The sequence below is a fragment of the Ambystoma mexicanum genome, chromosome 2p (assembly GCF_040938575.1).
Source record: "Ambystoma mexicanum isolate Mex_15411 chromosome 2p, UKY_AmexF1_1, whole genome shotgun sequence".
NCBI lineage: Eukaryota > Metazoa > Chordata > Amphibia > Caudata > Ambystomatidae > Ambystoma > Ambystoma mexicanum.
Genome location: NC_090923.1, coordinates 640,025,489 through 640,050,971, shown reverse-complemented (window position 1 = coordinate 640,050,971; position 25,483 = coordinate 640,025,489). Strand labels below are relative to the sequence as shown.

Here is a 25,483-nt window from a genome sequence, read left to right as displayed (position 1 = left end):
TGGCGGCGAGTTCTGGCAAAAAATCCCAACCGGTGAATTTATATTAAATAAATAAACCGGCGGTATCTTTAACATTGCACCAAAAAGTGATGCATTAAAAACAATGGGAAATCCCTTTGGGAAATATTCCGGTGGAATATTTCCGTGGTATCCACTGCCACCAGCCAGAACTCGGCGAGGGGGGACGGGACAGTACCCCCTCGACAACAGACCCAGGGGCAATCTAATTGCCCCTACCAGCACTTCCACAGTAAGATGGTTTGTACTGGTTAAGTTCCTAAATTAAGACTAGTAAAGTCAATGGTGACTTTACAGACCCAGGGAGACAGTAGTCAGTCCCAGGGTGTGGAGTCTATGTTTGGGGGTCTCTATGACACCCCTGTGTTACTGCACTGAGGGTGCTGTGTAACACACATTCAAAAACCTATGGGGAAAAAAATACCCCCTAGCCCATAAGCACATAGCAAGTCAGAGAAACACTCTCAAGTCATGTCCAAGAGTGAGGGTAAAAGAGTCTCACTCTTGGCAGGAGAAAAAATAAACCCCAAAAATCCAGCAAAGGCTGCTGGGGGACTCACTAGGTTAGGGAATTCAGCCTAAACAGAGAATTCTCCCTAAAACCAGGGGAACTCTGCTAGCAGACGAACTCAGCAGAGACTTCCCTCTGCCCTCAGAGTATGAATGGCAGTTGCAGGAAGACATAGTCTTCAACGTCTTCACACAATGGGGATTCCCAGAAATAGACCTGTTCGCAACTCTGGAGAACTCACAATGCCAAGATTACGCCTCCAGGTACCCCCAGAACCAATCCAAGGGGAACGGTCTATCGATTCCATGGTCAGGGAAATTTGCTTACGCCTTTCCCCCGACTCCCCTTCTCAACAAGATTGTGCACAAGATGCACCAGGAACAAGTTACCATGATATTAGTGGCCCCTATGTGGGCCCAGCAGCCATGGTTCGCTCACTTGATGGAGATGTCATAAATGCCATCTCCATCAAGGACACTGCATCCATGCCCTCAGACCATGAACTTAGCAGCCTTGCTCCTGAGATCATAGAATTTGGGCACTTACAACTCCCGCAGAGATGCATGGACATCCTCAGGGAGGCTAGAAAGCCTAACACCCGTCACTGTTATTCTAGCAAATGGAAGAGATTTGTCATCTGGTGTAGAGGAAGAAGCATCGACCCAGTTGACTGCTCCCCCACGCACATTGTCCTGTACCTGACCCATTTACTGGACTCGGGTCTAGTGTTCAATTCCATTAAATTCCACCTAGCGGCACTTTCTGCATACACCACTTCCCAGCTTAGTGTTGTGGTGGAAGGTCCCAGTTATCAAAGCCTTCATGGAGGGAGTAAAGAGAATACACCCTCCGATAGCAAACCCAGCTCCCGGCTGGGACCTGAATGTGGTACTTACCAGACTCATGGGCTCACCCTTTGAACCCATGCACAAAGCAACTCTTAAAGACCTCACTCTTAAGATTGCTTTCCTAATAGCTATCACCTCCATTAGGAGAGTAAGTGAACTACAGGCTCTTTCTGTTTTAGACCCCTTTGTAGCAGTTCACAAAGATAAAGTGGTTCTACGCACGCACCGAAGGTTTGCACCAAAATTCATCTCAAAATTCCATGTAAACCAGTCGATAGAACTACCAAAGTTCTTTCAAAACCCTTCCAATTCGGGAGAAAAAAGTCTGCATACACTTGATGTGCGCAGAGCCGTCATGTTCTACATGGAAAGAACCAGACCACTGAGAAAGACTAATCAGTTCTTTGTCTCGGTGGCAGCAGGAAGAGAAGGAGATGCAGTTTCAAAATCCACTATATCTAGATTGATTGTTCAATGCATCACTCTGTTACACTCTTGCTAAGAGAGAGCTACCCTTCAAGCCAAGAGCACATTCTACTCGTGGCACTGGGGCATCCATAGCATTCATTGCAAATGTTCCCCTTGAGTCCATCTGCAAAGCGGCAACCTGGAGTTCTGTGCGCACCTTTACAAAACGCTACTGTCTAGATGCACACTCTAGATCTGACTCCCAGGTGAGACAGGCAGTATTAAGACATCTTTTCTCTACTGTTCCTTCTCATAACCCACCGCCAACTCCGGGTACTGCTCGCTAGTCTATGCACAGCATGTGATACTAAGCAGATTAACAAACATCAGAAGACAATGCATTACTTACCGTAAAAGCATTTCTGATGGTTGTATCTGCTTAGATTCACATGCGCCCACCCTTCCTCGCCGCTCGGATGGAAGGAACATAGACACCTTTCTACATATCTCTCTTTTCCGTACTCACTCACGTATAGAAGGCTCCCTCAGGGCAGAAAAAATACAAACAGAGGGACCTCGACGTGTGAGGGATTGTGGGTACAACGCACGTCACTATAGGGATAGTGTTACAGACACGCCTTGTCGACGTCCCCTTTTCGACTACGAAAAACAAAATGCAATACTCTGCAGTGACCACTGGATGTCGGACTATGCACAGCATGTGAATCTAAGCAGATACAACCATCAGAAATGCTTTTACGGGAAGTAAGGCATTGTCTTACTGAAAATGCATGCATTTTCATATTCATTTTGTCATAAATATATTCTCAGATTTAATTTCTTTATCATATATTGCCCAATGTTATTGTTACTACGCATTAGAGAGCAGTTGTTAAAAGCCTTAAAAGGTATGAGCATACCTTCCGGAAGTATACTCCAGCTTCCAACTGAAAGGGTGTATTCTCTCCACTGAGAATTGCTGGTTTAGGGTTTTACCAGTCTGTGCTTGGATGTACGATTTCTCCAGTTCACAGATCGGAAAAGTTGTTGCCCTTGATTTACCAAGGAAAGGTTTACTAATTTCTGAATGTCATACTTCTTTAACATTCACAGATTCCTCAACAATTATGACTTAAAGATCAACAGGCACACATTTACCGGTTTCCTTACCTACAATAGCATTTGCAGAATTACTTATCTACATTATTTTATTTAGGCATTTTGTAGAGCGTAACCTGTCTCTCTGCGGAAACCTGTAAGTGATTTACCACCTTAAGGGCAGTGTCTAGGCAAGAGCTTTGTAAATCATGTTGGTTATCTGCTGAGACTGTGTGATCTACCAAAATACTATTTCATTTGAAGTATTAAGGATGTTTAGTCGTTTGTTATGTTATGTTACTTGGCATTTATATAGTGCCTTATGTATCATTGGTATGACCTCAAATCACTGGTAGGTTGAACACCCTCGGGAACCACAGTTCAAGTCAGTAGAGAGAATGTTGTATGGTGCGTGGGCACACCGGATATGTGTGCAGCTGGTGTGGTTGTTGCATGATAGCTGCTTCTTAGCGGTAGGTGTGGTACTGAGGAAATCAGTTGGATGTGTTCAGTCTGGAGGGTGGACACCCAGACTGAGTTCTGGCTGCGTGAGGCCTGAGGAGACGCCGAAGCTAGTCGGTATGTGCTCAGCTAGCTGTGTTTTATTAGGATGATGTGGTGTTCGTGGGGTCATGTTAGTATGAGAACAGCTAGGCCGAATGTGTCATAGTATAGCTGTGTTCTAGTGGAATGATGGTGAATAGGAGAAAGTAAGCGTAGTAGTGTGATATGGTGGTTATCAGTAAAGAGCCTGCGACCAAGCACGAGGGCAGGACAGGGGGCGTACATAGCGGGATACTTATATAAAGCGACAGGATGGATAGGGTAAACCTGTGACACAGATAACATGGGGATACATGTACATAGAAAATAATTATCATAAATAGGAGATACAGAGATATATCAACTCCATCCACTCTGTCCTTTCCATCCACTCCATTCTCTCTATCCTTTCCATCCACTCCATCTACCTTTTCCATCCGTTCCATCCTTTCCCTTTTTTTCTCCATCTTTTCCATCCACTCAATCCACCCATTCCATCCACTTCATCCGCTCCGTCCGTTCTGTCCACTCTGTCCACTCCATCATTTCCATCCACTCTGTTAGGCAGAAACATGTGCAGTTTCCTTACTGACCACTTGCAAAATGTTTAAGACTACAGGTGTTAGCAGTAAACCCAATTGGTAGCAGTCTGCACCACCCAGATTTACCTGGTAGCTGTGGCTGAGCAGTCAGACTTCTCTCAAGAAGAGTTAGGCAGTATATAGAGTATACACATTAGGTACAAAAATACAGTAGCACAAGTAAACACTGACCACAGCTTTGGTATAAAAGTATATAATTATTTATTTAAAAACACACTTGTAAAAATACACTGGCACTAATATGTCAAGCAAGTTCAAACACAGAAATATATACACCTCCCTGATTAATTATTCGACAAGTCTTAGGAAAAGAACACCACTTATTATCAACACAGAGGTCAGCGCTTAACCAAGATGGCACTCCAATAATTATTTTAAAAGGGAGAGAAAAGGCAGAAATAGGAAAACACACAATACCAAAACTTTTTAAAGAACCACAGCAAGTCAAGAAAGGCAGGGTCTACTGCAGAGCAAAAAGTTCATAGGCCAGGCCCACTCTTGGAGAGAGCAAGGCGGAATGTACCCAAGATCACAAAGTTGAAGTACACTTTAAAAGTATATGCAGATAGTTCAAAAAGGAGTTAGATCAATTCAGAAAAGTTAGTTAACAGGTCCGAGGTCACACCAGGATAGTGAGTCAAGGATTTACGGGACACCTTGAACAGTCTGCTGCAAGGGAGACCAGGTGGGACACAGTACCTGAAATTGTGAGAAAGCTCCAGCGGGGGCAGTTGTTCCTGGCAGTGCTTCGTCCAGGGGAAGAGAAGATCTCGACATGGAGGAAAGCTGGAGGTCGTTGCACTGCCAGGGAAGAAACCAGCCGCAGAGTTTCCCGGTTAAAAGGTTCTACCCTTTTATAGTAGTGGTGAAGCGTGGCTATCCGGCTGCTGGGGTGCTTGGCACGGGCGATTCGACCACGAAACGATCCAGGAAGGCGAAAAGAGGGCGAACTGGTTAAACCCACCAGTTCAAAGGAAGAAGCTCTCCTGGAGGAAGATCTTCTCTCTTGTTGTGAAGTGGTGAGTCGGTTCAGCAGGGCTCCACCGGTGGTGTCGTCGTTGCAGGTCGGCTCAGCTTCTCCCTCTTCGGATTCTTTAGGTCCTGTGGCAACTTCTGAAGCTCCAGTCCCCAAAGCCCTGCTTTTATGCAGAAAACCCCCATTCATCAGTCCTAGCTGTCAGTCAAACATGCTAAGTGGTGAGCCACTGGGCCAATCACACAAGAGTGCGACTTGAGTTGCTGAGGCAACTCATTCCAGGGTGCCTATTCCCCCCTCCCACACATCCTGTAGACCCAGACAGAGTGGCACCACTTTTGGAGGCTTCTGTGTAGAATCCCGCCAAAAGTGGAACAAAGGGCTCGACTTGGGTTGGGGTTACAGAGGTGAACACAAACGCCATTTTAAAACCGAGTCCTGGCAAAAAGACCCAACCGGGGAATAAATATTAAATAAATTATCCGGCGGTATCTTTAACATTGCACCAAAAATGTGGTGTGTTTAAAATGAATGGGAAAAATCCCATATGAAATATTCAGGGGGAATATTTTGCGTGGTAACCACTGCCACCAGCCTGAAACTCGACAAGGGGAGACTGGACAGTGCCCCCATGGAAAACAGACCCAGGGGTAATATAATTACCCATACCAGTACTTCCACAATATGATGGTTTGTACTGGTTCTGTTCACAATTTGAGACTAGTAAAGCCAATGGTGACTTTACATGCCCTGGGAGACAGTAGTCAGTCCCAGGGTATGGAGTCTATGTTTGGGGGCCACTGAGGGTGCTGTGTAACACACTTAACAAAAACACACAAAGCCCTATGGAGTAAAAGACCCCATAGCCCATAAAACACATTACAAAGTCAAAGGACACACTCAATTCATGCCTAAGAGTGGGAGAAAAAGAGTCTCACTCTTAGCAGGAGAAAGAAATAAACCCCAAAAATCCAGCAAAGCTGCTGGGGGATTCACTAGGTTTGGGAAAGTAGCCTTAACAGAGAATTCTCCCTAACACACTCCATCCTTTCCATGCGCTATATCCCCTCATCCGTTCCGTTCTCTTCATCCGTTCCATCCTCTTCATCCGTTCCATCCTCTTCATCCGTTCCATCCTCTTCATCAGTTCCATTTACTTCATCAGTTCCATCCACTCCATCCGTTCCATCAACTCCATCCATTCTACCCGTTCCATCCATTCTACCCGTTCCATCCATTCTACCCATTCCATCCATTCTAGCCGTTCCATCCTCTTCATCCGTTCCATTCACTTCATCCCTCATCTGTTCCGTCCACTTCGCCCGTTCCACCCACTTCGCCCGTTCCATCCTCTTCATCCGTTCCATCCACTCCATCCACTCCATCAGTTCCATCCACTCCATCAGTTCCCGTTTCATCCACTCTATCCGCTCTATTTGTTGCATCTGCTCTATTCGTTCCATGTTCCATCTGCTCTATGCGTTTCATCTGCTCTATTTGTTCCATCTATTCCATCCATTTCACTTACTCTATCCGTTTCACTCAGTCTATCTGTTTTAGCTACACTGTCCGTTTTAGTCTTTCTATCCGGTCCATCGGCTCCCTTAGCTTTTTTATTTTCTTTGTTCAAACAACCTTTGATTTCTGTTTGTTGTGGCTATTCATTCCATTTGCTCTAAGCGTTGATTCTTTAAGGGACGAGTCATGTTTTCAGTAATTTGCGGAATGAAAGGTTGTCTTCGGTGTGTCGAATGTGGGGTGGAAGCGAGTTCCATATAGTGGGGCCAAGGCTGAGAATGATGATCCTCCCAACCTGACTGAGTCAGTGTTTGCTATCACTAAATCTAGATCTTGGAGTGCGCGGTGGGTGGTAGGGTTTTAGCTTGTCCTGTAGGTATAGAGGACCGGTTTTATTCACTGCTCTGTGGGAGATGCATAAGGTTTTGAAAGTCACCCTTCGTCCGACTGGGAGCCAGTGGAGAGTTCTCAGAGCTGGAGAGGTGTGGTCTCTTGGGCCAAGTGCTAGAAGCAATTTGGCTGCAGCGTTTTGTGCTCTTTGGAATTTAATGAGGTGGTATGCTTGGACCCTGAGGTAGAGGTAGCTGGCATAGTCCAGTCTCGTCATTACAATGGATTGGACAGCGGCGAGTCTGTTGGGAAAGGAGAGGTACCAAAAATGCATCTAAGAATTTTGAGGTGGTAATGGCAGGACTTGGAGACGTTGATTTAGCGAGGGTTAGGCATAGTTGAGAGTACATCCAAGGTTTTTTACTGTGGTTGAGGTGGTGGGTGGATTGCCCATGGATGGTGGCCAAGGTAGAGGAAGGGGGGAGAAGTTTGGGGGTTGCTGCACACTATGATTTCGGTTTTAGTGGGGTTTAAGTGGAGGTGTTTATGGTCATCCAGCGATCGATGTCAAGGAGGCAGGCTGTACGGTCGGGCAGACAGTTGGGGTTTGAGTTGAGGAGTTTTAGGATTAATTGGGTGTCATCGGCATCGTTACAGCACATGATATTGTGTGGGCGGATTATTCCTGGGAGGGTGGACATATAGAGGTTGAACACGAGGGCTGATGGGCATGCTCCTTGTGGAACTCCGTTATTGACTGGTCGGGCGGCGTAAGCAAAGGTGGAGAGGATAGTGATTTGTTTCCTATTGTTGAGGAAGGATGCTATCCACTTGAGAGAGTTTCCACGGATTCCTAGGGAGTGGAGGCAGTCAAGGAGGATTGAGTGGTTGATTGTGTCAAAGGTGGCGGAGAGGTCTAGAAGGATTAGTGCAGCACATCCCGTAGAGTCTGCAGTGATCTAAAGGTCGTCCCAGATTGAAGTCAGAGTGGTTTCGGTTCCGTGTCGAGGTCTGAAGCCTGATTGTTGAGGGTCTAGGAGATTGTTGGATTCGACAAAGGCATTTAGTTGGGAGTATGCGGTTCGATCGATGAGTTTAGCAAGGGACCTGGTGTTTGAGATGGGGCGGTAGTTTTCAGGGTTAAGGGAGGTTTTTCTTTAGACGAGGCTTCACATGAGCAGTTTTGAAGGCGTCGGGGAAGATTCCCGAGGTGAGGGAGTCATTTATGATGGTTCTTGCGTACTCTCCTGCGCATGTGGATGAGAATATTTCTTTGAGGAATGAGGCGGGGCAGGTGTCTAGGGGGGAGCCAGATGTTTTCCGGGCAGAGAGAAGTTTGAGAAATTGGTCTCTTGATATTGGTGTGAACGAGTTGAAGGTGGGTTGGGTTGTAGTTGCTGTGGCAGGCAGGGGGATGACTGGTAGGGCGGGTGGATTACATGGCAGGGACATGAGGGCCAGTTTGTTGAGAGAATGTGTTCTGTTGAGAGCAGTGGTGTAGAAGTGGAGAGAGATAGAGTGAGTCGCAGAGTGACTGAGAAGGCGTCAATTGGGTGGTGGTACAGGATGGTTTGGTGAATTCAGAAATGATTGTGGAGTTCCTTGCTGGGGTTTTCACAGTTGAGAATTCGAGAGTTGTAGTGGACTTTTTTTGCTTTCCGGATTTCTACTTTGTAGTGGCGATGCTGCTGGGCCAGGGTGGATCTACTCAGGTTGGTTTAATCATTCCGCCATTTGCGTTAGAGGGATTTATACAGTTGTTTTGCAGTCTTCAGTTCAGGTGTAAACCATCTGGGATAAGGGCCACAGCGAGCGGAGGATTGTGATAAATGGGATAAATGAGATATTGAGCCACGAGTCAAAGGAGTCAGTGGTTAAGGGTTCATTACGTGGGGTAGTTGAGGGAGGAGTTTGAAGTAGCGCATCGGCTAGGTCAGGGAGGATTTTTAGTTCAAGGGAGAGCGGTTCGAAGCAGGTTGAGGAAGCGGGGGGAGGGTGGTGATGGTGGAGATTGAGAGATTGAGGTGGTGGGTCGAGACAGGAGGGGCGTGGAGTAGTGGGATTTGATTTACCCTCATGCTCCCTGGGTGTGCTTTTGTAAACTGTAGGCTATTCAAATTCATTTTCTTTGCGGCCCATCACCATCCTATTTCACACATTCAATTGAATGTTTGAATAACACTTACTAATTTTCTGGAGAAATGCCCATTCTGAGCATATCACTGTACCATGAGCTCTTTTGATGCCCCCAAATGCTTTCCAACACAGACTAGCCCTTACTGGCTTCCTGCACCACGCCCCACAATGGGTTGATAGTCTCTACCTTCAACCACCCATTCAGATAATACTTGCAGATCCGCTGCCCTAAGAAAATTGTAAAGGTCCTAAAGAAACGTGTATAGATGTTAATTTATCAGTGTAGTTGCACCAAGTAAATCACCAGCAAAAAAACTGTAGTGAATACCTTATGTGAGAAATCCAGGGAATTATGCCTTTTCCGGAAGGGGGAGCTACCCCTTTGGGACTAGTGAGGTGAGCCCGATATGCGATATGCTTCCTAGAGGTCAAGGAAAGCGGGATCCCACCGATGGTGACAAACCCCTTACCCTCCGCTGTCTAGGGACAAGGAATGGAGGGTTTCATACCCCCTTCCTTCCATTCCAGTACACCAATGTTTGCTGTTTATATGGGAATTGAACATGTTAGTAATGTGCAAAGCCCCTTTAAAATGGATGGCTTGGTTACTAACCTGTAATAGTCATCGCCTTGGGGGAGAACCATGACTAATGGAATTCTCTTCTCCACTACATGGAGCAACTTAAGTCTAGTCGGAAGCAAGCCAGGAGAGAGATAATTTGCTGGAGTAAGCGGAATGCTGGCCCCCACAGAGGCACAGAGTAGGGAGGTGGTCCCTCTGATGAAGAACCACGCAGAGAACGTGGTGTCCGTAAACACACGGTTCCACTAGGAACACAGCCACTTTGAAGAAGGCTGAAACCCTGGCCGGGGCCACTGAGGCAGGAAGCAAGCAGAAAGGCAGCCAGAAGTACCAGCGTCCCATTGCATAGGCTCCAAAGTACCGAACAGGGAGAAAGAAAGCATAACAGCCAACCTGGCAGACTGAAGAGGAGTCAACAGCGCAGATCCACAAGGGCCAGATAATCCGACTCCAGTAAATGAGTCCCGCCACTGGAAAGATGGCTACTTACAGATGTTAATGTCACTTCAGTGGGCCCAACTACATTAGCTTCAGGAACAACTTGCTAGATAGATAATCCTGGCTACACCTCTGCTGTTTGTGCTAATGCAGATGTCCATTACAGGATAATCAGTCGCAACAAAGCGCTGAACCAAGTGTCTGTATGCCCACCGTCGTACCCACACTTTGATCCCTTGCAATCTGCTTTGTTCTTGGTGTACCCCCACCCCACTTGTAAAGCACTTTGTTGCTTCCTGAAGCTAAGTACTTGGTCAATAAATACCATAATGTTAATTAATACAAAAAATATATAAAATCCTAACCCACTGCAAACATGTATTTTGGGTGACTCTATTTGTTCTTGGGTTGTCTGGTTTGCATTCAGTCTGCATAGTATAAACTCAGGAGTTTGTCTCGGGAGGATAGCTCAGTGGCAACGTGCTCACCTTGGAAGCAAGACAACACGGAACACCACTGGTTCGATACCAGTGTCCGCGCTTAGAAACCTCTGGGTATTAAGCGCGTTATAAATAGCCTATCGTACCATCATACCAAACACATTTCTATTATAAATCGCTGTTTATGAATAAAATGTCTATCACTCGGTATATAAACAATTCCATAAGTGAGTACATCTCCATTGTTCTGTAAATAAGTCTCCTATGGGAAAGGGCATGGTTATAAATGGCACAATAGTTTCTGGTGGTTTTGCAAAAATGTAAGAGCATTTTGGGAACATAAAAATGGACACAGATTTTTATATTTAACACGTCTGTGATACTGATTTAGGCATGCAACTATTTTGAGTGCACAGAAGACTTGGTTTTCTTTTGTCACAATGCTTCTAACTGTATGCAACTTATAACTGTTGCAAAATATGAGTCCTCTATACAAGTTTTGAAATGCTTTTCTTTTGGTTGTGGGGCTTGCACTGATCAGAAAACTACAGGGATCACCCTCTACATCCATTGGATGTGTCTGGTGTCATTGGGCATGCAAACCATGTCTGTGGCGACGATTTGTTGGGTAAAGTAGCTTGTTATTATGGTCTCTTTTAAAGTTGCGGCTTCTGCTGCCTCAGTGGCTTTCTGCTTCAGAAAATGTCACCTGCTGTTCACTGGAGTTATTGTGGCATTTCGTGGGTTACCAGTTTCGCTAGGAAGTGGGAGTACTACAATTTAAAAACACTTTTGAACTTCTTCTGTACTCAGCAATGTCAGATGTCTTCAACAACTCGAAGACCCAAAGTGGCAGTTTAGGTGTTCTATTGTCAATGTACAAGAAGTCTGGACTGTTGAACAATGGTAGGGAGGCCAGAGTAAGGGAGGGTGGGGGGGGGGGGGCTGTCCCTGCTCCCACAGGCTTCCTTCTTGAGGCTAAGCCTACCCTAGCACAGTCAATCCTACTCCACAATAAGATGTAATAAAATAACACTAGACTGATAACCCCTAATGGCTAATCCTAACCTGGGTCTTCCAATAAGGGCCTAGAGGCTGTAGCCTGATCTTCCCTACTCCTTCTGGGACTTGCTAAGGGTTTCCATCTCAGATTTTCCAGGTTTGGTTTTGATGTTATCAGAATGTTTTTTTCTCAGTATTGCACGGTCTCCTTCTCTTCTCTAACGGATTCGCTCCTCCTCTCCCTCAAATGTCTGTTTCTCTCTGTCCTTCCCCTTCATTCTTCCTCGATCTTCTATTTCTCCCTCAAATCTCTCAACTGTCCATCCTTTTCTCCTCCTTTCTCCCATTCGCTACTCCATTCTCTCGCTCTATTCTACTCCTACACATATTCTCAGTCTTTCCTCACTCCCCTTCTCCTTCCTTTCTCATCCTGCCTCCTACCACTTCCTCCCCAAAACATTCTCTCATCACACACTTCGACTCACACAAAACTATCGATGCAGTCTCTCAAGCTTGGTAGTACTTTCTCTTGCACACCTTACTGGCACTTTCATCTAAAGCTCTCTTAACTCTATCAATATTCAGCCCCACCTTTCTTCTGGTCTATTGACCCATTGCCTCTCTTTCTGGAAACACCCCTCATCCATACCTCTTAATGCAGGCCTTTATATCTCTGCCCTTCTGAGTATTGACCTCCTCCTCCTTGCCATTGGTCCCTCAGGTCACCTGATGTATTTGGCCAATCTTCCTCTGCTTTCCCCTAGGACAGAGCTTTCACAATCTGCAACATTCCTAATAGTTCCAGGTAAGGATTGTCGCTGATATCTTAATCTTCATGCTTTCTATCTACTTGTGGTGTGCGTGGGGGAGGGGCATATCCAGATTTATTTTTAGAACACATTGCTTGTTTCCGCCCTTCCTTGTGCTCAATTCTGAATGCATTGGGCTGAAGGGCCAGAAACCATCGGAATACTCTTGGTTTTGCCTCCTTGTTATGAGATTACACTCTTAACTGTGTATGATCTGTAACCAACTTCATTTCCCCACTGGTTAAATAATACCTTAAGCTGCGCACCGGCAGCTTCACTGCCAGGCACTCTAATTCTATGATGGGTAGTTTTGTTCCCATGGATGTAATTTTTGACTTAAAAATGATAGTTTTTTCCTCAGCCTCTCTCATCTATAAGCCAACCATGGAGTCCTCCGTTTGTAGAAGGAATTCTTGAGAGACGTTGAGCATAACTGTTAGCCTTATCTACCTTACTCCCTCTTGGACTACCTAAGAGTTCCGTACTATAATTTTCTAGGTTGTCTTTGATGATGGCAGAATGGTGTTTTCCCAGCCGCGAATGGTATCTCACTTTTTCTCTCCTTCTTTCTCCTCCTCTCCCTCCTATGTCTTTCTTATCCCGCCCATCCTCTCTCTAGACCCTTCTCTCTGTCTCCAATATCCTTATTTTAAAGCTGAAAAGGTGAGTGTTGGCCTATCTCAGGCATTCTGCCCCCAAACAAAGCTATTCAAGATGGGTCAGTTCCTAAAAGTTAAAATACTGGGGGTAGATTACTCCTTTTCTCATCGATCCATCGCCAGGGTGTTCTCTTTATATATTTTTCTCTGATGAAGGATAGGAACCTTGTATGTTTTGTGGTCATTAGGGACATTGCTGAAGGGTTGAGGTTTGCGCTTTATTATTTAATCAGGACGAGAATTCACAAAGTACCCAGTTGCGGTTTTGGCACCTTTCACAATAGAAGGGAAGTCCATCTGTCCCTGGGTGATTGGCTGATAAAAGGCTGCTTGACTCATGTGGCGATTCACTAGAAGTCGCCACTTCTCCCTCAGGGGGAACCCTTTCTCATGAGGCCTAGGGGTGGTATAATGCGGGAGGAACTCATGGGAAGGCACCCCTCCTAGGGATAAGCATGGACTTCATTTCACCAAAATGCCAGGGGTAGCGGAAGTGACATCACACAACTCTTGACCCTCTGATGACATCACAGGAAGTGATGTAATTGGACCCCACCCCGAAGTGATATCGCAGGATGCGATGGAACACAACCTCTCACCCGTTGACAACACAGGAAGTGGCATAACATAGCATTGTACTCTATGGAAAATATGGGTACGATATCACTACAATGTGATGTACATTTCATACAAGATGGATCGCCATATGTATCGTTAAGATCAGTGTGTATAGGCCCATATTACCAAACTACTATGAATGCAAGCAGACGTCCATGACCAAATGATAAAGTGTTATTATATAGCACTTAGCTTAAGCGCATTATAAAAATATATACCCAATATCACCCAACCTGTGTTGGTACTCATTTATCGACCTCAGAAGGATGAAAGGCTAAGTTGAGGTGTTTACGAACAGACTAAATCAGTGACTCACCACCTGAATTGTGCCTGAAATAAACCTTTAATGAGTTTAGCAATTATTGTATCGAATTCCAGAAAGACACATTATTTGGTATTCCTATTCTTTCTTATTTAGGGTCAGTGCTGAAAGTGTGGCACTCCTGTTCTTATTTTTCTTCTTTTTTTTAAGTGGCCTGAACTAGAAAGCCAGCCACTCCAGAAGTAAAGAGCCACATGGTGCTGGCCACAGCTCAGGAGCTTGCATTAAAAAAAGAGGTCGCAATGGAGACCACAGAGGTCACAAGGGAGACCTCAGAGGTCGCAACTGAGACCTCTGGCGACCCCTAAATGGCGTCCCTGGGGATAAGGACGACCATCTATGGTACAGCTCTTATAAGAACATCACACCCCCACATACTCTAGCCTCTCCTTTCTCTGCTAACCTCTTTCTAGACAGTTGTTCAATGTGCTGTTATACAGCAGAATACCTTACTGACTGTTTCCCCCTTCTCCTTGTACCTCCTCACAATTTCGTTCCTTTCAGCTCTCCCTGAAATCTCTTCTTCTCCACCCCCCCGATCTCCCATCCTACCTACCCACTCTCCTACTTCCCTATTCTCCCTCCCACCCTTCTCCCTTCTCTCCATTGCCTTTCCCTACTCCTCCTGAAAGAGGTGAAGGACTTGTACAATGGGCACAGACACTGCTGGCAACATTGTATTAAAATCAACAATGGACTAAACACTGTCTCAGACAGCTGCGCAAGATGGCAGGTGTGCTGCACACTGAACGTAGGAGATTCAAACCTGTGTCTCTGATCCGGAGGGAGAGAGCTCCAAGGACGCTGGTAATCCGCTACATCTGATGCATCTGATGATCAGGAGGTCTGCAGGAACAGACCAGTGCACAGCAGTGTCGAGAGGAGGAAGGAATACAGAAGGCAGCCAGGAACTCCATTGCTGCAGGGAAAGCAAGACGCTGGAGAAGCCCAATGGAAAGCCAGTCATCCCAGGAAGCCCCAGCGACATGCTAAAAACCCCAGCAATGGCGGTTTACCAAGAGGTGCATGCAGTTTGCAACCCTAAAGCTTGGGTGGCACGGCAGGCGCAGAAAGCCTACAAACCTTCTCATTGCAGTGGTGAAACAAAGCCCATTGACTACCAGGGAAGGGTTGAGGACCCCAAGTACCATAAAGAGAACTTGAGCGGGAGAGTCCCTCTCACCAGTAGTGGGAATGCACCCAAAGCCAGCGAAAGGAGAACCAGGGACCCTAAACAAGATACAAGTCATCTTCTTCGTGTCAGTACTTGGTAGGGAAGTGAACCAAGTGGGCCAAGTAAAAGAGGAGCCAAGGTCACGGACCCTCGTAACACTCAGAGTGGAGTGCTGTAGTTGTGAAGCCAAATGAAAAGACCAGGGAAAGGGAGTCATTCCTCCGAGTTGTGGGGAACTGATGACAAGATACCAGGAGAAGGGAGCCATTCTCCTGGTAACCTGGACCCAACAGTAAGGTCCAAAAGGCATGGGCAAGGGAGTCATTCCCCCGGGCTATCTGAGATTGGACGTCAGGAGAAGTGAGGCATTGTCCTGGCCCACCAAGAAAGTATTGTTTCGAACTTTATTATCGGGGAAAAGGAGTCATTCCCCCTCACAATGTGCGAGACAGGAGACCGTTCTAAGATTTGGAAACTGTTTCAAGAAACCAAGAACCATAACCCAGGTGGGTATTTTTTCATTGACTGACCTGCTGGCGGACACCTTATCTTTAGTTGATGCAGGGAAACCCCTGTTAGGAATAGGGATAGGTGAGGTGTTCTCTTGCTTTCTTTTTTAAATGCATGTATTTAGCCCCAAACGGGCCATCTATGTCAGCTTCCGTCTTCAGCAATCTTAAACCCATGACAAGCCGTCTATGACAATGGCATATCTTCTAAACAAACAATGCTACTTGACATTATCCTTTCCACAAACTGTGTCTTTCCAGACTGTTCTGCAGCTTCTGTTAATGGGACTGTCGATTTTGGATTAATAAAGTTGTACTTCAATAGTAGGTACTGGAGCAGAATGAATGGCTGTGGCAACCCTGAACACTTGCATGCTGAAATAGCCTATGGAGCTATTGGATAGAACTGATTTCGAGGAACTGTTCTTGAGGGCATGAGCCTGGTTCTCTGTCGGTGCCATCTTTGGACAGGACCTTGATTAGTCTATGCTGCCTTAGTTTACTTTACTTTACAGTAACTGAATGAATGGTTTTCACCTGAATTGCACAAAACTTTATTATTTAGAAAATGGACCATGGATTCTTGCAGTGGAAAGAAGAATGTTGTGTTGTGCCTTTTGAGTTCTGACACATGTGGATGTTTGCACAGATGTGACAGTGTTTTAAATTGGACCGCAGCACTGATACTGCACCCAATATGATTGTGCACAACAACCCAACGTGCCTGCTGAATGCGAGTAAGGAGGAACGTGCAGTAGTATAGAGAATGTGTCTATTGACAACATTCAGGAGAACTGATGTTATATGTAAGAAACATTTTCTAATAACCTCTGCTATTAATGAGCACCACTGTCTACCTCTCTGGAGATAATTACTTCCGACGAGTATCCTCTTTGCCCATAATGCTGAACTAAGTGTATGGGTGTTTGGCAGCCATATGCTTGTCAAGGTTAGCCGGTGGGATGAGTGTAAACAGTACAATCAATTTAAAGCCAGTGTTCCTAGTCTGCCACATAGTTATTCATAAACTCTTGCTCACACTCCAACTTCAGCACACACCTACACTCTATTTTCAAATTCACTTTAGTGAAAGGGAATGCACTTTTGACATATTAATTTGTTTCTTTAATCTTTTGCAGGTCATTTAATTACAATTGGAAGACTCTTACGTGTCAAATGTTGCCATGGACTGAGCATTCTCCAAATACACAGTTGCAGAGAAATGTTCACCATGATCTCTATCAGAAGAAAGGTAAGACTGCAACATACCCCTCAATCCTTAGAAACAACCTGTGTAATGCCTCAGGGTGGTAAAATAGCACAGGCAGTGGTCCTCTGAAGTGCTACACACAAATGTCTTTAATTGTGCTGTACTTTCCAGGAATTTGAGTTTATGGGTATTAGTGTGATAAAGGCCTGGGCCTCCAGAACTCCATGCATGGTGGAAAAAAAGTGTGATTGTTAAATGACTTGAAGATGCTAGTGTATGGTTTAATTCTGTCCAGTTCATAGACTTAGGCTGTTTCATAGTGAAAACATGCACCCTACCATTTCTCCAGAACCATGTCTAACTTTACACAACAGCAGGTCCTAATGATGCAACCCCACTATGAGTTTAGTTCGCGATCTGATACTACTCTGCAAAATGTTCTTTGGGTTGCTTCTTTCTGCTCAAATTGTCAGTTGACAGCCGGAATGCTGGAAACTGTTCCTACTCTTCTAGAAGCACACCCGACACCAATTCCACCCCCATCTCCCTATGGCCTCACAATTTTCCGATTTGGAAATCTATCAATTAAGGGCCTTTCATTAATGCTGCCACCATGCCAACTCGGCCTGCTTCGTTGACTTGTCCCTTACGTTTGCCTTTAGGTGTTCCCTGTCCCCAGGGAATGTTTCTGTGCTCACCAAGGTGGTCCAGGGCTAGGGTATTACACATTAATGCACAATCTGCTGCCAGCAAAGTCCTTCTGAGCTCATATCTGATCATCAATTTATATATTGATATTGAGGATTTATTATGCACATTTCCTTACAGAACCAAGCAGCAGACACTGCATCTAGGCACTGAGAACTTAACTTGCTCAAGTAGCCTTCTTTAACGGTTCTAGATTCAAAAAAATATGTTTTCAGCTTGGAGCAAAAGAAAACCAGTAAAAGAAGTAATATTTTGTAGATCAGTTGGAAATTAATTCCATAAACGAGGGCCCCTGATAGAAAAATAGCAGTCCCCCAGAGTAACATAGTAGGATGAGGGGACGAGCAACAGCTTTTTACCAGATGATCGCAAGATTTGAGGTGGCTGATGGGGTTGAATTTTTGATGCCAGTTACCTAGGTGCTAAGCCCTGAATACATCTATGTACCAGACATAGTGCAATCTTCTTCGATGGACAGAGATGGGGTCTCTCTTAGGTACATTAAAAATCAACCTGACGGCCACATTCTGGGCTACCTGGAGACGATGTATTTAAGTCTCCGGGGCTCCCAGAAGAAGAGTACCACCATAATGAAGCCTGGAATTTACCACTCCTGCGCGTTCAGTTCTAGGTATAAATGGCAGAATGGGTTTCAGCAGTCTAAATTGACAAAAGACCCCTTTCACTACTTCTGAAACATGGGCTTTATAAACCAATGAAGCTTCTCATATGCAACCAATATTGGAAAGAAAAAGACAAAGGCACTAAGCTGCCTTACCTCCTGTCCCCACAACCGCTCCACCAAAACCATGCAAAAAGGTGAAGATGTATGCATTGCTTCATGAGCCCTCCACCAGTGTGCCACATTCATCAAATCACATGAATCCGTCAAACACATCACCTCCAAATCCCCTCTTTGCTCTAAAGAGAGCGTACAAAAGCAGTTTCCTCTTCAGTCTCACCGATTGTGCCAAATGCAATGAAATCGTGCAACCTTAAAATAATCACTCTAAGCGACTTCAACATGTCAGAATCAGAAACGTTTTGTTTATAATTTAGCTGAATTTATGTTTAAAAGATTTTTATTGAGATATTCGATAGGCAGATAAAACAAAACAAACGTTTTAACATTTTTTAAACTTTAACTGTATTATGTACCAGAATGTATAAAGCAACTATAATAAAGTTGATAATGAATAAGGTGAAGCAAATGTCAATACAATATAAGGGGTTCAAAAACAAGACAAGACACAAAACAAAAGGAAAGGGAGGGGAAAAGGGTAAGGGCAGTAGTCTATACATAAGCATTGAGATATTCCATGAAAACATTCAATTTTTTAATCAAATGTATTTAAACAATCAAAAGTAACAGTATGACTTTTCTCCAACCGATGCATAGAACAAATTGAATTCCACCAAATATTAAGAGATGCAATGCAAGTATTCTTGCAATTAGAAGTAATGTTTTGGAAAGCAATATTAATCAACAGGTTAAATAAACTTGGCGAAGTCATAGAGTGAGCAAGATTTCAATTCATAGTCGAGCAGCATAATCAGAAATACAATCCTCACTAGCAATATTTTGGATCATTGATTCCCAGGGTTAAAGAGTTTTGGTTTCCTTTCTTGCAGGAATTCACATGTTACTTTGTAACTGCCATGTTTTCAAATCCGAACAACTGCTGTGGGTATCAAGAGAACTTCTCAGCAGAGTTATATGTTTACACTATACTTTTCAACATGGAGCATTATGAAAGTGAGGTCTGATAATTTATCTGACTTTTCAAGAAAGAATAAACAGCATAATTTAGTATTAAGACTCAGAAAAAGTCAGACTGGTACACCCTCGCAGATAGCATTCTGTCACAAACACTTCATCCGGTGACGCACAAACCTGACAGAGCATTCTGAGTGTATTGCTTGATCTTACAGAGCTGGAATGCTCCCAGCACACACAGGCTTATCTACCTCATGTGTATCAGAGGCCCGATAGGTCACAACATGGGGCAACCATCCAATGGGTTAGGATGGTTAAGGTAGCCTAGCATTGAGTCAGTGGTTCAACATCTCGATGATAGGCATCCAGGGGCCTGGTGTATCGCTTTAGATTGCAAACTGAATCAGCAATTCTGGAGAGTTGATAGACATGAAACGATAGCTCTGACAACACTGATGTTGCACTCCTAAATGTTGAGGATATCGAGTAAGTACGATAAAGATACTTTGGGTGCAGAGGAGAGTAAAACCACCCGTGCACCAGGTGGAAAGTAAAATAGCAAAAAAAGCAGAGCCCTATGGAAGGACCCTTGCGTCCTCTGCACAACCAAAAAACTGAAAACAGTCAAAATGATTCCCGATTTAAAACAAGAATTTTTTCAGGCATACACATTTGTCATCAAAACAGTAATTCATAGGCATTTATAATTAAATTAATTCAAAGAAAATTCAATCAAACAATACAGAGCTGTACATGTTTCAGGCAATCCCCTTCGTCAGGAGCTTTAATTAGGTCATCAGTTCAACAGATTGAATCGTCCATTACTATAAGGTAAACTGTGTATTAGCGATATCTGTGTTCAAATTCCAAACTTCATTGATTCAAAGTAAACTTGCTCTAATCATGGGAGAATCAAACTTCCATAATAAGAGTCCCTATTCACCTGGATTCCGAGGGCGGACAACTTAAGCAAATCTGCCTGAAATTCTGTTTCAGAGGACTAAACCTCTTCATCAACTTCACATCACAACTGGTGCTATCTGCGGAAACCTGAACAATATTGTCGGTAAAAATTCTAAAGTGAAATGGGGAACAGGGAGTTCAAGAATGACAATTGTTCCAAAACAGGTGGGTATCTTACCTAGAACTAGGAAACAACGGATGCCCATTCTTCAAAATGTAAGTTTGAGAAGTCATATCGACTCATCTCTGCATTCAAACAAAACGTAGGGGCCAATTCATAGAAATCGGCGCACAAGTGGCGCACGCGGCTGGCGCACAGTGTGCGCGTGCGGTAGTCTGCGCCAGCCGCGTGCGCCGAAACACATTCAGGCGCACAGCGTATTCATGGATTCCAACATCCACAACCAGCCGTGGCGCAGAGTGGTGCAGCGACCCTGCAGCAGCGTCAGTTACGCCCCCAAGAACGCCCCTTGCGCAGGGAAAAGCCATCAAAATCCCCAATCCAGCGCAAAGGGCAGCAGCAAATGCAGAGCGGGGAGCGTGTATTTCAGGGGTGTGCGGGTGTCCCCACACGCGATAGGCCTGGGTACGTGTATTACAGGGGTGCGCGAGAAAATCTACACGCGATTGGCCTGGGTACGTGGATTTCAGGGGTGCGCGAGAAATTCTACACGCGATTGGCCTGGGTACGTGTATTACAGGGGTGCGCGAGAAAATCTACACGCGATTGGGCTGGGTACGTGGATTTCAGGGGTGCGCGAGAAATTCTACACGCGATTGGCCTGGGTACGTGGATTTCAGGGGTGCGTGAGAAATTCTACACGCGATTGGGCTGGGTATGTGGATTTCAGGGGTGCGCGAGAAATTCTACACGCGATTGGCCTGGGTACGTGGATTTCAGGGGTGCGCGAGAAATTCTACACGCGATTGGGCTGGGTACGTGGATTTCAGGGGTGCGCGAGAAATTCTACACGCGATTGGCCTGGGTACGTGGATTTCAGGGGTGCGCGAGAAAATCTACACGCGATTGGGCTGGGTACGTGGATTTCAGGGGTGCGCGAGAAATTCTACACGCGATTGGCCTGGGTACGTGGATTTCAGGGGTGCGCGAGAAATTCTACACGCGATTGGCCTGGGTACGTGGATTTCAGGGGTGCGAGAGAAAATCTACACGCGATTGGGCTGGGTACGTGGATTTCAGGGGTGCGCGAGAAATTCTACACGCGATTGGCCTGGGTACGTGGATTTCAGGGGTGCGCGAGAAATTCTACACGCGATTGGCCTGGGTACGTGGATTTCAGGGGTGCGCGAGAAATTCTACACGCGATTGGCCTGGGTACGTGGATTTCAGGGGTGCGCAAGAAAATCTACACGCGATTGGCCTGGGTACGTGGATTTCAGGGGTGCGCGAGAAAATCTACACGCGATAGGGCTGGGTACGTGGATTTCAGGGGTGCGCGAGAAATCCTACACGCGATTGGGCCTGTGCGAGTGGGGCAGTGTATTACGTAGGTGTGCGGGAAGTTGAAGAGGTGAATTGCCAGTGTGGGTCCTCCCAGGTCTCCCCTCTACCCCCTCCACGACCTCTGCAGGCAGCCCACACCACAGGGGACTACCCTGCACCCCTGGTCATGTCCCGCAGGCAGCCCATCCACCATGGGCATGCCCCCCAGCCAAGCCACATGTCCCCTTGCACCCCCACCCCCCAGCAGGCCCCCACTCATGTCCCCCTGCACCCCCACCCCCCAGCAGTGCAGGGGCAGCCTCCACCAGGCCCCCACCCATGTCTCCCACCCCCCCCCACCCCCCAGTCACCAGGGGCAGCCTCCACCAGGCCCCCACCCATGTCTCCCACCACCCCCACCCCCAGCAGTGCAGGGGCAGCCTCCACCAGGCCCCCACCCATGTCTCCCACCACCTCCACCAGTGCAGGGGCAGCCTCCACCAGGCCCCCACCCATGTCTCCCAGCACCCCCACCCCCCCAGTCACCAGGGGCAGCCTCCACCAGGCCCCCACCCATGTCTCCCAGCACCCCCAACCCCAGCAGTGCAGGGGCAGCCTCCACCAGGCCCCCACCCATGTCTCCCACCACCCCCACCCCCCACCCCCCAGTCAACAGGGGCAGCCTCCACCAGGCCCCCACCCATGTCTCCCAGCACCACCACCCCCCAGCAGTGCAGGGGCAGCCTCCACCAGGCCCCCACCCATGTCCAACCCATGTCTCCCAGCACCCCCACCCCCCAGCAGTGCAGGGGCAGCCTCCAGCAGGCCCCCACCCATGTCTCCCACCACCCCCACCCCCCACCCCCCAGTCACCAGGGGCAGCCTCCACCAGGCCCCCACCCATGTCTCCCAGCACCACCACCCCCCAGCAGTGCAGGGGCAGCCTCCACCAGGCCCCCACCCATGTCCAACCCATGTCTCCCAGCACCCCCACCCCCCAGCAGTGCAGGGGCAGCCTCCAGCAGGCCCCCACCCATGTCTCCCACCTCCCCCACCCCCCAGCACTGTGGGGCACCTGCCAGCAGGCCCCCACCCATGTCCAACCCATGTCTCCCAGCACCCCCACCCCCCAGCAGTGCAGGGGCAGCCTCCACCAGGCCCCCACCCATGTCTCCCACCACCCCCACCCCCCAGCACTGTGGGGCACCTGCAAGCAGGCCCCCACCCATGTCCAACCCATGTCTCCCAGCACCCCCACCCCATAGCAGTGCAGGGGCAGCCTCCACCAGGCCCCCACCCATGTCTCCCACCACCCCCACCCCCCAGTCACCAGGGGCAGCCTCCACCAGGCCCCCACCCATGTCTCCCACCACCCCCACCCCCCAGCAGTGCAGGGGCAGTCTCCACCAGGCCCCCACCCATGTCTCCCAGCACCCCCACCCCCCAGCAGTGCAGGGGCAGCCTCCACCAGGCCCCCACCCATGTCTCCCACCACCCCCACCCCCCAGTCACCAGGGGCAGCCTCCACCAGGCCCCCACCCATGTCTCCCAGCACCCCCACCCCCCAGCAGTGCAGGGGCAGCCTCCACCAGGCCCCCACCCATGTCTCCCACCACCCCCACCCCCCAGCACTGTGGGGCACCTGCCAGCAGGCCCCCACCCATGTCCAACCCATGTCTCCCAGCACCCCCACCCCCCAGCAGTGCAGGGGCAGCCTCCACCAGGCCCCCACCCATGTCTCCCACCACCCCCACCCCCCAGTCACCAGGGGCAGCCTCCACCAGGCCCCCACCCATGTCTCCCACCACCCCCACCCCCCAGCAGTGCAGGGGCAGCCTCCACCAGGCACCCACTCATGTCCCCTATCACCCCCACCCCCCCGCCACCAGGGGCACCCTCCACCAGGCCCCCACCCATGTCTCCCACCACCCCCGCCCCCAGCAGTGCAGGGGCAGCCTCCACCAGGCCCCCACCCATGTCTCCCAGCACCCCCACCCCCCAGCAGTGCAGGGGCAGCCTCCACCAGGCCCCCACCCATGTCTCCCACCACCCCCAGTCACCAGGGGCAGCCTCCACCAGGCCCCCACCCATGTCTCCCACCACCCCCACCCCCCAGCAGTGCAGGGGCAGCCTCCACCAGGCCCCCACCCATGTCCAACCCATGTCTCCCAGCACCCCCACCCCCCAGCAGTGCAGGGGCAGCCTCCACCAGGCCCCCACCCATGTCTCCCACCACCCCCACCCCTCCAGTCACCAGGGGCAGCCTCCACCAGGCCCCCACCCATGTCTCCCACCACCCCCACCCCTCCAGTCACCAGGGGCAGCCTCCACCAGGCCCCCAACCATGTCTCCCACCACCCCCACCCCCCACCAGGCCCCCACCCATGTCTTCCACCACCCCCACCACCCAGTCACCAGGGGCAGCCTCCACCAGGCCCCCACCCATGTCTCACACCACCCCCACCCCTCCAGTCACCAGGGGCAGCCTCCACCAGGCCCCCACCCATGTCTCCCACCACCCCCACCCCTCCAGTCACCAGGGGCAGCCTCCACCAGGCCCCCACCCATGTCTCCCACCACCCCCACCCCTCCAGTCACCAGGGGCAGCCTCCACCAGGCCCCCACCCATGTCTCCCACCACCCCCACCCCTCCAGTCACCAGGGGCAGCCTCCACCAGGCCCCCAACCATGTCTCCCACCACCCCCACCCCCCCAGCAGGCCCCCACTCATGTCCCCTTGCACCCCCACCCCCCAGCACTGTGGGGCACCTGCCAGCAGGCCCCCAACCATGTCCCACTCATGTCCCCTTGCACCCCCACCCCCCAGCAGGCCCCCACTCATGTCCCCTTGCACCCCCACCCCCCAGCACTGTGGGGCATCTGCCAGCAGGCCCCCAACCATGTCCCACTCATGTCCCCTTGCACCCCCACCCCCCAGCACTGTGGGGCACCTGCCAGCAGGCCCCCAACCATGTCCCCTTGCACCCCCACCCCCCAGCAGGCCCCCACTCATGTCCCCCTTGCACCCCCACCCCCCAGCACTGTGGGGCACCTGCCAGCAGGCCCCCAACCATGTCCCACTCATGTCCCCTTGCACCCCCACCCCCCAGCACTGTGGGGCACCTGCCAGCAGGCCCCCAACCATGTCCCTTTGCACCCCCACCCCCCAGCAGGCCCCCACTCATGTCCCCCTGCACCCCCACCCCCCAGCACTGTGGGGCACCTGCCAGCAGGCCCCCAACCATGTCCCCTTGCACCCCCACCCCCAGCAGGCCCCCACTCATGTCCCCCTGCACCCCCACCCCCCAGCACTGTGGGGCACCTGCCAGCAGGCCCCCAACCATGTCCCCTTGCACCCCCACCCCCCAGCAGGCCCCCAACCATGTCCCCTTGCAACCCCACCCCCCAGCAGGCCCCCAACCATGTCTCCCACCACCCCCACCCCTCCAGTCACCAGGGGCAGCCTCCACCAGGCCCCCACCCATGTCTCCCACCACCCCCACCCCGGCAGTCTCCACCAGGCCCCCACCCATGTCTCCCACCACCCCCACCCCTCCAGTCACCAGGGGCAGCCTCCACAAGGCCCCCACCCATGTCCCCTTGCACCCCCACCCCCCCAGCAGGCCCCCACTCATGTCCCCTTGCACCCCCACCCCCCAGCACTGTGGGGCACCTGCCAGCAGGCCCCCAACCATGTCCCACTCATGTTCCCTTGCACCCCCACCCCCCAGCAGGCCCCCACTCATGTCCCCTTGCACCCCCACCCCCCAGCACTGTGGGGCACCTGCCAGCAGGCCCCCAACCATGTCCCGCTCATGTCCCCTTGCACCCCCACCCCCCAGCACTGTGGGGCACCTGCCAGCAGGCCCCCAACCATGTCCCCTTGCGCCCCCACCCCC

The 25,483-nt window shown here is 49.2% G+C and overlaps 1 protein-coding gene across 2 annotated transcripts in view; it reads left to right on the top strand.

Moving 5' to 3' along the window:
* Positions 1–25,483, top strand: part of MST1 (macrophage stimulating 1) — a 1,288,434-nt gene that overhangs the window by 278,243 nt on the left and 984,708 nt on the right. For both annotated transcript variants that reach the window (XM_069644177.1, XM_069644176.1), the window contains exon 4: positions 16,682–16,794. In XM_069644177.1, the coding sequence (XP_069500278.1) occupies positions 16,682–16,794 (113 nt within the window). The remainder of the gene's footprint in view (positions 1–16,681; positions 16,795–25,483) is intronic.